At 37.6% G+C, this 15,037-nt stretch overlaps 1 protein-coding gene across 2 annotated transcripts in view; it reads right to left on the bottom strand.

The window, feature by feature from the left end:
- The window catches only part of EFHC2 (EF-hand domain containing 2), a 59,486-nt gene that overhangs the window by 32,836 nt on the left and 11,613 nt on the right, over positions 1-15,037 (bottom strand). The window contains exons 3-7 of one of the 2 annotated variants that reach the window (NM_001037829.3): positions 14,620-14,770; positions 6,261-6,484; positions 4,300-4,551; positions 2,475-2,585; positions 2,015-2,153 (exon numbers count right to left, since the gene is read on the bottom strand). In NM_001037829.3, the coding sequence (NP_001032918.3) occupies positions 2,015-2,153; positions 2,475-2,585; positions 4,300-4,551; positions 6,261-6,484; positions 14,620-14,770 (877 nt within the window). Of the gene's footprint in view, positions 1-2,014; positions 2,154-2,474; positions 2,586-4,299; positions 4,552-6,260; positions 6,485-13,025; positions 13,167-14,619; positions 14,771-15,037 lie in introns of those variants that run through there. The other variant, XM_046940415.1, reaches the window with a different exon arrangement.

Raw genomic sequence — 15,037 nt, 5'->3', positions numbered from 1 at the left:
TTTTTGTTCTCTTTTATCCCAACAGGCAAGTTGAGTTCAAGCTGAGCTTTGCCTTTCCAGTTTTCTCTCTGCACATAATAACAACTTCTCTGTACTCTCCTTGAGTTGCTCATCCTTTCTTCCACAGGAGGAAGATTCCCTTTTTCTCCTGGAGCCTCAGGAAAAGCTCCCTGTTCATCCACAGTCTTCTTCCCCACTGGCTTATCTAGAAGTACAGGGGGACACAGCCTGCTCCTGCGCCTTTCAGACTTCCTTCTTGAGAAGCAACCAGCTTTCCTGGACTCCTTTACCCTTCAGGACTGAATCCCAAGGGACTCCCCCTACCAGCATGCTGAGCAGTTCAGAGACTGCCCTCCAGAAGTCCAAGGTAGCAGGTTTGCTCCCCCCCCTGCTGACATAATCAAGGATTGAGAACAAAAGTAAGGCAAAAAAGTTACTCTCAGTTTCCACAAACCAGCTTCAAAGTAGCTATTAAACAACATTTCTAACTATGCATCTATGGCAAGATACCTTAAGAGGCCGGTAAGTTTCTTCTGAAGGATGTTAGTGAAAGGCTATACAAGCATCAGGCAGTGACAGCCTACGTATATACCATCAGAACAAACAGAATGGACTAGATCACCTACAGTCTCAATTTTCTGCAACTCTTCACCTCATCAACTTCTGACTTCATTTAACTTCTAGAGTAAATAACTTTAACATCCAGAAACATAACCAGTAATTACTGAGCCAGCATTACAGGGGAAGACTTCGTCCTTACATAACAGTAGCACTGCTTGGTTGCTTCAGAATGGACAGCTGCATTTCATTTATCTCCTGTCTGTGAATAAGAAATCCCCATTCACTGTTCCAAGATATCGTGCTCAGGCAGAGAGGACACTGCTGCCAAACAGAGGCAACAATCTTGGCTGAAAAAATTATGAGGGAAATACCCTGTTTTCCATCTCTGGAGTTAGACTATTTGTTATTATAAATAATAGTATGGTTATTGAATATGGCTTCCTTACACACTGGCCAGTATAAAAAAAGACTTATTTTGGAACAGATATTTCAAACTGCTATTTTAAAAGCTCTAATGAGGCATGTTTTGCCAACTAAAAAATTTAGCATTGTAATGGCAGTAGTACACGATTTAATTCCCTCAATGCAACAAACAGGTTTTGATCTAAACAGTGCATTCTGATTACAAGTCAAGGTTAAAAAAAAAAAAGGTCTGCCCAGCTATTTTGTTTCTCCATGTAAGAAAGGCCATAGTAGGATTCTTTCAATCATATCTGAACAGTCAAGACACTCAGTCGTATTTCTTGAATGAATAAACTGCCAGAAACCAACTAAGTTATTTTTGCAGGGTGATGTCTATAATACAGAACCACAAACAAGTCAGACTGAGAAAATTCAGACAGATAAATTAAACACTCTGTTGTTATATACGTCCAAAATGCTTTTCCATTATGAGCATACTTGCTAAAGGTTTCCAGAATTCAGTAGTGAAATCTCACAGGATAAATACTCTAACGATTCAGCACACAAAACTACACTGCAAAAAACAGTAATGTGACAGACTACTGTTGTGTCAGAAAATCTTATTATATGAGGATTTTGACATCCATACAAAGTGAAACATAGTATAATGAGGAATAATTGAGTCTACCCTACATAGTGCATGCCCTTTATTAACTTCTGACTGCAAACATGGCTATTGGAACAGGAGGGAGAAGTAGAGAAGAAGAAATGACAGTCTATCCATATCACTATTTTGTCATTCTACTTTAAAAATGAAGGTAGTAGAAACTGATCATGGACATTATGTGCTGATTTTCAGTGGAATAACATAGAAAAATGCCCTCCTGGGTCACCTGTAAAGTTACGGCTTCACTGTTAACAGCCTACAATAGATTGTTATTGCAAAAGGCTTTAATGAACATGTTTTGTCAGTAATAAAATTTGAAGACAGCTCTGTCAAACTCAGAGGTATAAAAATGCTCGTAAGGAAACGATAATTATCGCTACTTACCAATTCCGTACTTTGTCCTGTAATAATCTTTAGTGAATTCATCACAATCACAGAGCATTATCTGCCTTCCCCAAACATTAATTACTGCCCCTATTTTCAAGTCGCTGTCTCTGTAAAATTCCTGATGCACTGCTCCTGTCTAATAAAATAGGGAACATTTATATAGCAGCTCTATAAATCTCACAGTCATACAACCTTTCTTACAAAGTAGGTCATTAAGTATGCATGACTCAAAATACAATCTTCGTGCTTCATTTGCAAGTAGTTTTGAGTCCATGCTATGCTACCTCACTTTCACAAACACGGCACAGTAAATTTCAGTAGTTTTGATATGAGCTATTCTCCAGCTGCAATACAATTTTACAAATAACTTCTCTCACTGTAGAATATAATCAGGGAAATTACAAAAAAAATACTTTAAGGACATTCAACAACTTGGAGGCATTCAATAATATCTGACCTTACGATTGTCCAGAATGTAACGGCCTCTATTTCCTACTAAATTTCCAAATACGTTGAGAACAGTGCGACTGGTGATCGTGCCTGGCTGATACAAACCAGTTGGAGCATACTGCAAGAAAAGAGACAGGCTGTTAAGAAACACAGTTAACAAAAAAGAACGACAACTCTCACCTTCGAAGAATATTTATTTATTTTTACAGACTGACTGTTATAACAGTGTTTTCTTGGGAGAATTTTTAGTCAATTCTAAGGTAATTTTATGCCATGAACTTAAAACCCGATGTCTACATCAGAATAAGCATTCAGAATCTTACTGTGTATCCAAGAGTGAAGCCTTTTTTTTTTTTCTCTTGGAAGCAAATGGAAAGTAAAGATTAGCAGCATATCCTTGCCAACATCTGCTCTAAAGGCTATTATTTTGAACAATAATAGTAATAAAAAGTATGCCAAAGAACCACTCGGGGTTGGTCCTAATGAGTTGACCACTGCATAAAATCAGGGGATTCAAGTCAGTATGGTTATTGGGAGAAATATTATTTTTTTATACCAAAGAATCATAGAATCATTTGAGTTTGAAGGAACCTTTAAAGGTAATCTAGTCTAACTTCTCTGCAATGAAGAGGAGAGTATTACCATAAGTTTCAAAGTCACAATAGTAATTAATGCAATTAATATCCCAAGAATATCAAACTTAATATGCAAATCAGCAAAATGCCAATGCAGAGTAACTAAAGTACATTATTTTGTCATAGCACCTTCCCTGATATCCCAACTTTTGGCTGCTGTTCTTCTCCAAATTGTCACATAAATTAGAGGAAGAAGCTAGCCTTTAACATTGCCATGCACTTCACTAGTAGAAGGGGTCTGTCAGCATAGAGTCATTGCTAAATCAGCAGCTCAGAATGCAGGATGCTCTAAGTGAGAGCAGCAAGCATTTTGCTGTTAGGGTTTTACTGCAAAAATCTCCAGTAAACCTATGGTGCAACAGATAAATTAAAAGTATTAGGACAAGAGGGAAGAGATGCCCCAGTGTCTTATTTCATCTGTAGGTTGACTTTTTTCTACCACCAGGATCTGCCTGGAGTGACACAGAGGCGTACCCAGATTGTTAACTTTATCATCATAATAGGTTACACAGGACTAAAATCCTTTAAGATTTATCGGAGATGAATTTCCTTTAATAAACACCTGATTAATGCCTACGATTTTTCATGGATTCTGATCGATTTTAACTAGCTTTTTATAAAAGGACTCAAATCCATGAATTCAAACTTAAGAAATCACGCTAGGTATGCTACAGAAATGTAATATTACTTAGTACCAGAACTGGACTTTTTCAAAGGTTCTAAATACAATCCACATGGATCAAATCTGAATTCACCTCAGTGTTAGTTCATCTACCAGTACCAATTAATTTTCTGAATTTCCTTTACTGTATGGATTTATTTATGAATTTATGTTAATACAGTAATTTGGGAGAAAGAAAACTGTGGGATATCTTTCTACCTAAATTTTATCTCTTTTAACTTAAGTGTGACAAGCTGAAACTTTATTTTTCAATCTCTTGAAGTTGTATGAATCAGTATTCAAAAAACTGAAACCATGCAATTATGATTTAGGCTCTGATGATATGTTCTAAACATCATAACAATTGCAAGGCAAGATTTTCACAGCATCACAGAGTCGTAGAGGTTAGAAGGGACCCAAGATTATGTAGCCCACCCCCCCAAAGCAGATTCCCTAGAGTAGGTTGCAAAACAATGCATGCAATATTTCCTTATTAGCAAAAGAATTTAAAATAGAATGAATTTTTCATTCCTCACCTTTGGAAGCTTATCTCTTCTGAGAAAAAGTGGAACTACGTCCCGGCCTGAGTTTACTGGTATTACTTCTTTTATATCAATAGTATCATCAGACAAGTAATAGTGCAGAACAAGCTCCCGTGGATCATGAAACAGGGATTCTGGATCATCCCACACACAGTAAAAGCGTAAAACATGCCCATCATGCTCCAGAAATTGTTTCAAAGTGTCAATGCGCTCATAGGGGCGCAATGGGTTCACGCTATCAAGGATCTGCAAATTAAGGAGAAATTAAGAAAAGCATCTTTTTAATGACTTGCTCTTAAAGATAGAATACCAAACTTCATGGTACCATCTAACATTAGAACATGCTTCTTGGACTTTCAAATAACTCTACACAATCTCAATAAATGAAATACTATTTACACCATTACTAAAAAAAGTATTAAGAAAGAAGTGCCTTCAGAAAATAAACAAGAGCAATTTCAAATTGCTTTTGACCTTTGTTTCTCTTTCAGAAAGGTCCTTGAGATGAAGGAAGTGATAAATTATTTATAGCACAGAGTATTTGTTGCCTTCGGAGCACTAGGGTGGATTTACCACAGCATGCTACCTATCATGGGCCAACAGTCCTAACAAGTCAGGAGAAAACCTGTACCATCCGTGAAATGCACTGTCATTATCTCCTAATGGAAACAACACTCCCACTGCTATGCCTAGAGAAAAGACCTCAAGCCCTGCAAAGAGGAATCCGTATAACATTTAGAAGCTGAAAACCTGAGATTTTTGGAGGATGCTACACACACTCAGGAAAACAGAAGCAGCATTCAAATAAAAGCTCACAAGCAGTAAAGCTGCAGAGTGCTGGATTCTATGTGGCAGAAGAATTTCCTTTACCCATTCAAAAAAGATGACATATGAAGAGACCAATAAAGTGAGTCTGCAGGAAGCCAGAAATGTGCTTGAATCACAATTCCAACTACATCTTCCTTTAAACACTTTTCAAGTGTTGTCATTCAGTCAACTCAAGCAAAATTTAAGTAGAACATGGAATGGCTGACACTGACAAATGCAGTCAAAAAGGATCAAACATCTGCTCATTTAAGTTAATTTAGCATCCTAATCCTAATTAATTAGTTCAGGAATAACTGTGCTTGTACCCCCCTGTTTTGAAGTGGCTGGAGAGAGCCATTTCCACCCCAAATCTTTTAATTAAGTAATGAGCACTCCTGAGGAGTTCATCCAAAAGAGATCAGAGTCTGTTGTACTTACAGAAATGACAATTATATGCACAGAAAACATACTACTACAATGTTTATTTTCAGACATTGTGAGAATAAATATTGTTATTCCAACTCAAAGAACAATTTTGTGACGCTTCTTTAATACATAGCATTTGTTTCCACTAATCCACCAACCAATCTTTACAGAGAAAAGTAATTTATCAATACTACACATCAAGTACGACATGAAAATCCATGACAGTGCTATTCCTAATCAATACTGCTGGTTAAAGTTTGAGGCCATATGAAAAGACAGACAGCAACACTGATTATTATGAACCTGATTTATATACATAAGGCTGAAAATATGTTATGTAGAGGGTAAATTTAACATTGTTTAGCTACTCCGCACACAACTTAAGGAGAATTTTCGTTCAACATTTGGTGGGTTTTTTTTGCCATGAGAGATACGTATTACTAGATCAGCTTTAAGATAATGCACACACAGACAAAAGGCAAAGATTTCATCACATTTCATTTCTTTTCTTTTTCAAAAGGTATGTGAACACATCAGGAAAAAAACTATGTTAGTACAATGAGCCATGTAGTCATATTTTAAAAAGCGAGTTCTCTCTTGTGATTCATTATGTTGAAATAGGTACATTTTTTGCTCAGAGAAATATTTTATATCATACACATTACTAACAGAAATTGCACTTTCATTAAAATCACGTATTCACTTTTACTGCCTCATCTGACCTTTTGTCGCTCTTTGGTATATGGGTCATCTGGACGATTTCCTGGAGGATTTAATTTAAATCCCATCTTCCTCAGGAAATGTTTTGTGAACTGGTCACAATCTATAATCTTGTATCTTCGAGCATAAAAGATCACTTCTGCGTTGATATTGAAATGATCTATAGTATAGAACTGATCTTCATTAGGAGATGGAAGTGGAATCCGATGACGTCGAACAATAGTTCCTGCAAAAGAATTAGAATAAATTCAAAGAGTGAACATCCTTTGCTCTGAGGATCATTTCACAGGCATGCTAATTTCCTATGTATCAGTATACAACCAAAGCAGATGAAACTATATGGGGGGAAAAAAAAATAACCTTCACTCAGCAAAGGAACTATCAGATAAGAGGATCCTATTTTAATAACAACACCACTTCACAATGATCATCTTCTAGCACTTCAAGTTCTAGCACAAAACTTAGGCTAATACAGAAAGCTACCACCTTTGTAAATAGAAAGGAATTCCCATTTGCTGCTCAAAGGTAACAGGTCAGTACTTCATCCCATAAGAACAGCACAACCATTGCTTTCATTAAAAGAAGAGACATCTTTCACTTCCATTAGTCTCCTGCACTCATTAGAATAACGAATTTTTCTTCTAAAGAAACCACAATGTTGTGCAATAAAAAAACCACACGGTAGGAACATATGGGAGGTATAAAATTTGTCTTGTACGCCCTGTAGGGTGACAAGAGTCATATATGATCAAGGTCATGGAAAAAAAAAAATGCCCTACTAAGGGAAAAAGCCTGACCTATCAGGTTTGGAGGCAAGGGCATTCAATTGAGCTTCCTTAAAAAAAAAAAAATCATAGAATGGCTTGGGTTGGAAGGGACCTCAAGGATAATCAAGCTCCAACACCTCTGCCATAGGCAGGGCTGCCAATCAAGCAAAGTAAAAAATGAAGAAAAGAGGGGGGGAGGGAGGAGAAAAAGGAAAAAAAAGATTTGAACTTTAGTAAAGCTAGTAGACAAGTTTTCTTCTTTAGAATATTTACGTGAAAGTAGGCACTGAAATTTCAGGAGCATTGGATTTGTTTACATTCACTACATTTAAAAAGAGGAGGAATCTGCTTATGTTTATCAGCTGAAAACTCATATTGATGAATTGGGTAATGCTTCAAAGGTACTCACTGATGACAATGAAGAGACTTTTCATACGAGGAAAAGCTGATAGAGCTGGGACTGCTTACCCTGGAACAGTAAAGACTTAAGGGAGACCTCTGCAATGCCTATAAATACATGATGGGGAGCAATAAAGACAAAGCCAGGTGGTGCCCAGAGACAAGAGAAGAGGCAATGGGTACAAATTTAAAAAAAAAATCTGTTTAAACACAAGGAATCACATTTTCACTGTGATGGTAGGCAAGTACTGCAAGAGGTTTCCCAGAGAGGTTGTAGAATCTCCATCCTTGGAGATACTGAAAACCCTGCTGGCCATGGCCCTGGACAATCTGCTCTAGGTGGCCTTGCTTTGAGCAGAGGAGTTGGACCAGATTATCTTAAGGATTCCTTCCAGCTTCAACCATTCCAGGATTCTGAGGTACAACATGTATTTCAAAAATACCCTATAAACAACAGCCTCAGCAGGTTAAACAAATAACTGATATGTACATTAAAGGAAAGTTATGCAGCTGCACATATGACAAGCTATGACTTATTGTGAGTAAAGTCTGAGTTCCCAGAGAACTTCAGATTGGCAAACCTGGGACTAAACTCTTGTTTTCAGCATTACAAGAGAACAAAAAGAATAGCTGTGAAAGTTTTGCCACATCAATACAAAGGTGTCACTGTGTGAAAATAACACGTAGAGAATACAAAGATGTCCTCAATCTCAGCATCTTTGTTGTGCTTACCAACTCAGATGTCTCTGTAACAACAGCTTTGTAATGCAGATACCCACTGCCTAAGGTAGAAACCACCAGCCCATATGATTACAACAATTCCTTGCCACCATACCTTCCTAGCAACTTTATAACTACAATAATTATAAAAGGTGCAACTTGAAAACAACTACAGTAGACACACAAAAATTCCAAAGCTAAAAATAGTTCAAGTACTAACCTACTACTGCAACAATAGACAATTAGACACAGTTATCTAAAAAGTATATCTCATTATCTCTCATTACAGAACTGGATCTCTTTCCAGGGCTCTACAGCTGTGCATCTGGTAGTGTTTCCCTCTAAGTTACTTTTGATGGTTTTCCAGCATTGCTTTTTCCATTTGGGGGTAGGAAGGAGCGGAGGGAAGATGAACAGAGGCAGAGGACGTGGGAGAAATATATTGCTGTGTATTTTTCTTTAGTGTTTTACTGGCCTTATTTCTGAATTACTCCATGGAAATTCTTCACTGTTCAGTTTATTTCACCAGGGACTAATCTGTATGAAATACCTTCCGCTACTACATTATCGGAGTTGTTTGTTAAATTCTAACTCCTATCATGAGTAGACTCTTACAATACAACTCCTATAATTAGTTCAACTCCCATAAATTTTCAGGGGAACAAAGCAACAACACAATTCTGCTTTACATTCACATTAAATAAATTAGTGTAGAGCTTTTCAGCATACTAATGTTTCACATGTACCAAATCTGACCTTTGACTATGAAATAAATTTGAAGTTCTATCTGCTTAAACATACATATATTTAAGAGGTATCTCTGCAAAAATATTAGTTAGAAAACATAGTAATTAATGCATCTTAACACGATCCAAGACCCCATAGCACTACCATTAACAAAAACACATACTTCCAAAATGCCACCTAATTTTGCTTAATCCTTGAATTGCTCCAATAAAAACATGAAAATCAAGAGATGATGTGCTAACCAGAACAGACCCCCACATTAATGCAAAAGTTGATTATAATTTTAGTTAAAATATAGTTTACAATTTTCTGACATGCTTCTTGAAGTTATATTCACCTCAGAACCAGTAAATAAACGTGCAGCTATTTTTCATATCTCTTTTCAAAGTACAGTACACACCCATTTTGTTCTGAGGGGATAAGAACTTCTTTCCTAATGGAAAATGTCTCATACAGATAATATCAAGCCTAGCGTGCCTTCATTTCTATTAGATATTACTGTGTCTGATCTACACACGTGGAGAAAATATTTCATATTGTTGAACTTGAAATTTAATAAAATGGGATGAGCTCAGGTTAGAACAATTTAAAAAGTGATGGGACCTTTCTTCTGGAAAATAATTCTATTTTTACTTCTAGAAACATGTTAGAAATCATCGTAGGAGGATCTGTGCACATGCAACAATCTCATTGCCAAGGATGGATGTCTTCTGTCAGTTTATTGAGCAGGCTATCTGACTGCAGTACTAATCAGGATCCTAAATATTTGCATCTGGTCAGCCTACAGCTCCTCTATACCATGTTCTTGTAAAGGAAGTTGGTGTGCTGCTTCTCTCTGACAACGGTGGTGGTAAAAGATTCCCACATCACAATTTGTTGCAGATTTTTTCTTCTCTGAGGGTTTCTGATTATTTGGCAGTTACAGCAGCAGCTTAAGGACACCTTAATAGCAATAAAGGATTTCTGACTACAGGGCAGCACATGCAGTTGGGCAACACATGATTTGGTCTCTGTTGCTACACTGCTCTGCAGAAAGACAAAGCGGTATCAAGAATTTCCTCAGTACAGCTTACTCCCTCTGCACTACTCAGGAGCGTATTAGAGAGGAGTGGGATGGGTAACACTTGAGTTTTGCACACTCTGACTGCTTACACCAAAAGAAGTAAACATCGCTATACCTGCAACACAAAGAATTCCTCCCAAGAAGCAAGGGAGCTTCTCACATTCACTTAGTCACCCATCGCTGAAGATGCCAGATCCCGCTTTGGCCACCACTAAATACAGCAAGATCACAATTATTTTAAGGGCTCCAAGGAGGCCTTAAACTTGTAGATTATCAGTTATACTGGAGGAGCTGCCTGCAGCTTCACTTTCCCAATTGCACTTTCCTCTTCAGCCAGTCGGCCTTGGGAACCTCGCCAGCAGGCAGCTACACTTTCTTCCTCAGCTGGCTGACCTTGGGGAAAACCAGCCAGCTGCTCCACTGCGCTCTGGCTCTCAAGGCCTGGATTGCTCTGGAAGCTACACTTTAACCCATGGGACATAAATAACCTTTTGATAAGACACTATCAGCCAGCCACAGTCCTTTAAACTGAAAATTAGAACCACAAAATGCTAGTATCATCCCATCTAGGCTAGCTCTCTAAGGGGAGAACTTAGTTTTATATAGGGAGAATAATTGGCTTCCTGGCTCTGGAATAACACTGTTGAGTTTGTTATGTGGTAAAATTTACTGTTCTTCCTTTCATTCCTTCTCATTGATTAGTTCTTGAGTACTGTGATTGCCCTGGTATTTTTTTTGCTTTGATTCTGGTTTCTCAAGTTCAGGTTGGCCTCTGCATTCTTGTGTGTTTTGCACTTTTGTAGATTGTTTCTATAGATTTCCTCCAGTGTTCCTAAGAATTTTCAAAATATTTTTTCAATCTACATCAAGGCAGTTTCCAAAATTAAACGTACTTTAAATTTCAATCATTGAGTAGTAACCTTAACTGTCTAAATTCATGTCTAAGTATAGCAGCCAATTCCACAAAGCACTTTTTACAGTCACTAGAATACATTTCCCACAGATCACTTACTTTATCACTCTGAGACTTCGGTCACTGGTAGAAGCACATCCTCTGGCTTTTTTAAAGCCAATTTGTTTTAGTTTTGTAAAATCATAATTAAATCTAGGAATTCTAACTTATTTACCAGGTGTTCCTTCACAAAATCTTCCTGCAGTCTATAAGCCTCTCCAAGTTTTTTCCCCCCCACAAAGCAACAAGAACTAACCACAGAAGGGGGAGCACAGAGGGAAATGACTACATTTCTTAATCCCCCCCATGCCCAGGGAGACTCATACAGACTATCAAGCTCTCATTTGTGGGATATGGCACAAGCACTGGTAATCCAGTGGCCTCAAAGCACTAACCAGACAAACAGAGATCTACCTTTGATCTATCCAACCATCAGCCTTTGATCTATACCATCAATGCAATAACTGCTCTTCAAGAGAACTCCTAAGAGCAGCTGTCCCTGTTACATCTCTTCCACCTGGGTGTGCATGCAAATCAGGGTCTCTACTACCTTCTGCATTCTAAAGATTAACTCAAAAGTTTAGCTATCCAGCACCTTTTTCACCAATGTTTACTTTTTATCCTTTACACCACCCCTTCCCCGCAATTGTAACTCCATAATTGTCCACACAAACTAAGCCTATGCTGTTCTTTAAAATTCCCACACGTTTTTCCATCATCCACATCCCCACATCTGTGTTCTTTTGTTCAGTACAATTTGCCCTTATCTCAACAAGCCAAGCTCTCCTATAGTTGAACTCTCCCCTACAGAACCCAGGCGTTTTAAATCAACTGAAATATTCTATTTTAGTGTAGGTACAGAGGACAGCATTACGGTTAAGACCCTGAACTTCAGCTCAGTTTCTCTTCCTGTTACAACTTTTCTTATATGATCATGGGCAAGAATTTCATTTCTTTGTGCTTCAACCTAACAGCTTCACAATGCAGACAGTTATGCTTCTGTTCCTTTCAGTCATCTTTTCAATCAGAACAAATCAGAACAGGGAACATGAACAATATAAGAGATAAAAGAGGCAATGGGTTGATTTTTAATTGAAAACTGTGCAAAAGTAATGGTTTAAGCAGATTATAAATATATACACATACAAGCACTTTATGGTTTATGCGTTTTATATACATATTCTTATAAAAATAAGCAGTTTAAGACTGCTTTTACACGTATTCAAGAACAAACTTATTGTCCCTAAGGTAACAGTTTCGTAGCTTTTATTCATTTATAGAGCATGAAGTCATCGCCTAAACACATAGGAGCAAGAATTCTCTGACAAGCATCTCCATCATTTTTATTTTTTTTTTGCTCTTCTACATAAGAAGAATGTCTAGCTTAAGAAGAATCTTTATGCAAATGCTTATGATAAAGTATAGGCCCAAGGTCATCTCATTAGCTGTGAAGCCCAGCCATACACCAACTTGGTTTGGGAATCTTTCAATCTAAAGCATCTCTTCCCTTATTGACACAATCAATAAACTGAGATTCCATACCAACCCATGTACCAGCAACAAATAAACGAAGCGCTCTTTGAAGATACTAGGACACTTCTTTTTAATCCACCTAATTAGTGTTTTCTACATACACATTTATCTCATATTGAGAATTGCTCTCACAAAGCTGTAGAGGCCTTCAAAACACCCTTGCATAGAAGGCTGAGAAAATCCTAATTCCTCTCTAATACTATGCGGTTAATTTTAGATCTTGTACCAGAGATAACTTCAACTACCATTAACACAAGATACAGCCAAGGAAATAGGAGGAAACTGTAGTCTTCCTGCCACCTCAGGATCATCACTAGACTGCCAGGAACATCAGGCCTGAAGAAGCAGACTGCGTATCTCATACTGCAGTGACAACGCATAAGACTCATTCTTACTGCTAGATACAAAGCAATCAGCCTTGAATTTCCTTTCTGTAATGATATAGGGCTATAATATGATGGAAAGTACAGCAGTAACAGCAGGGTGGCACAATCCAAGACTGCAGCAAATGAGAACAAGCCCCACTGCAGCAGCAGCCATGGGCATAGAAACAAACAAACAAACAAACAAAAAAAATTTTGCTTACCTTTGGAAGGCCTCAGGTAGGCAGGGTTTGCCAGTGAGATACCCGCACCTCCACTGTCAACCCTTAAATAAGGTCTGGGAAGGGGTGGATCCTGGCTCCACACCTTCCGGTCACTCACATGCATTGCATGTACCTGAGTTCATTGGGTTGGGCCTGCTTTCCCACCAGGTGCTCAATCACTGGTTCAGGCCATGACTCAGCATTTCTGCTACACTTTCCTGCTTTAACAAACCTGGTTTCCAGCTTCCCTCTCAAAGACATCACCTTAGTTTATTTCTTAGTTTAACTGTTGCTTCTTAGTTTAACTGTATTTCCTTGGTTGATAGTCATTTGTTCCAAGCCATGTAATCTAGAAACATCTGCTCCCACTGCCATGACACACAAGCCAAGGATAACCTTCACATGAGAATGTTTCCAGCCTCACACAGATAGCTGGAGACAGGGTGTCTTATAAATTCCCAGGAGAAAAGATCCAATATGCTTTTCTTTAGGTCATAAAAAATCAATTGCTCCAGTAGGAGTAGGATGAAGCTCCTCTGAATTCAGAATCAGTTCCTGCTGAACAGCCAGCAAAATTTCTGGCAAGAACTATTCAACACAGGGAAAGCATGGTTCGAAGTACTACTCTAAGATAAGATTCCCAGGCAATTTTGTCCCAGGTAGAACAGAAATGAAGCGCTTGACACTTTTAAATATTATCCTATTCTGCAGACAAATAAATTGATAGCATCTGATCATCTTGGAAAAAGAATATCACAGTCAAAGAGTTAATTTAAAAAAAAATAATAAATTGCTGTGCAAAGATCCACCAGAACATACAAACTATCTTCTGGGGCTGGGAAGTGCAGTCATCCCAAGATACTCATCCCAAGACATCCCGCTTATCTGGACTACATCTCTTGCATTATTTTTTTTTAATTTTGGCAGTGACCTATAAACATCAAGAAGCAGCAGCTGTGCTCCCCTTCTGCAATAGGATGTTGACTGCCAGATCACATTTTCTTAATGTAAACCAAGTTCATTTATACTCCAGTAAATCAGCTTACTAAACTTTCCTCCACAAGTCCTCAGGCTGGCCCAAGTGATAGGACTCTGAGGAAAGGCAGCTTAGAAGTGTCATGGAAAAACTACTCAGCTGAGGGCATTTTAATCATAACCAACAGCCAGAGGTGCAAAAGGTGCTCTCCTTCAGTAAATGCAAAGATATCTGCAGCTTCTAATAAACAATAAGAAAGCTCCAGCTAGAGAATTTATTATCATAGGAAGGAGCCAGGACCAGGAATGGAAATCCAGAATTCAAATTGCTTTTCCAGAAGTGATACAAGACCAAGAAAAAGACTAAGAATTGCATTAAAGAAAAAATGCATGTGTGTGCGTACGAATGGATTCTGCCTTACTGAACCCACATCTTCAAAAGGTAAGGCAATAAAAAAGTCCACATTGTGATCCATAATAAGATGATTACAGCTATTCACTCGCTGTCCATTTTAAGTATTAAGAATTCATGCCATGTATTCCTTAAAATGGACCAAGACTTCGCTGAAAGTATTTACACTTTCAGCAAAAAAAATAGAATTATATTAAAAATACATACCTTGAATTATGCCACTATTTTTCACTTGGGGTTCAAGCACTTGAATTGTATCATCTTCAAGGTAGAAGTATATTTTACAGTGTCTTATTCTATATGGTTCTTGATTTTTATCAGGCACTTCTTCCTCAAAATAGGCATCAAAAGACAATACCTATTAAAAACAATAAATACATATAAAGCAGCAAAATCTTCAATGCTTTTGCATAATGCATCAATAAAATAAACTTGAGCACATTATAAGCCAATTAAATGTATGGATTTCAGGAGGTAGATTTATTTCTCAGAAATGCAAGAATGGAAATCCACATTAAATCACATAAATTTAATATTCTTTGGTTGGCATTTTTATTATCACAACATCTAAGTAGAGATGGAACTCTACAGTAAAGAAATAAATCAAGTATAAAACTTGATCAGC

Source organism: Gallus gallus, chromosome 1 (genome assembly GCF_016699485.2).
Source record: "Gallus gallus isolate bGalGal1 chromosome 1, bGalGal1.mat.broiler.GRCg7b, whole genome shotgun sequence".
Lineage (NCBI taxonomy): Eukaryota > Metazoa > Chordata > Aves > Galliformes > Phasianidae > Gallus > Gallus gallus.
The sequence above is the reverse complement of the archived record's forward strand: the minus strand, read 5'-3'. Positions and strand labels throughout refer to the sequence as shown.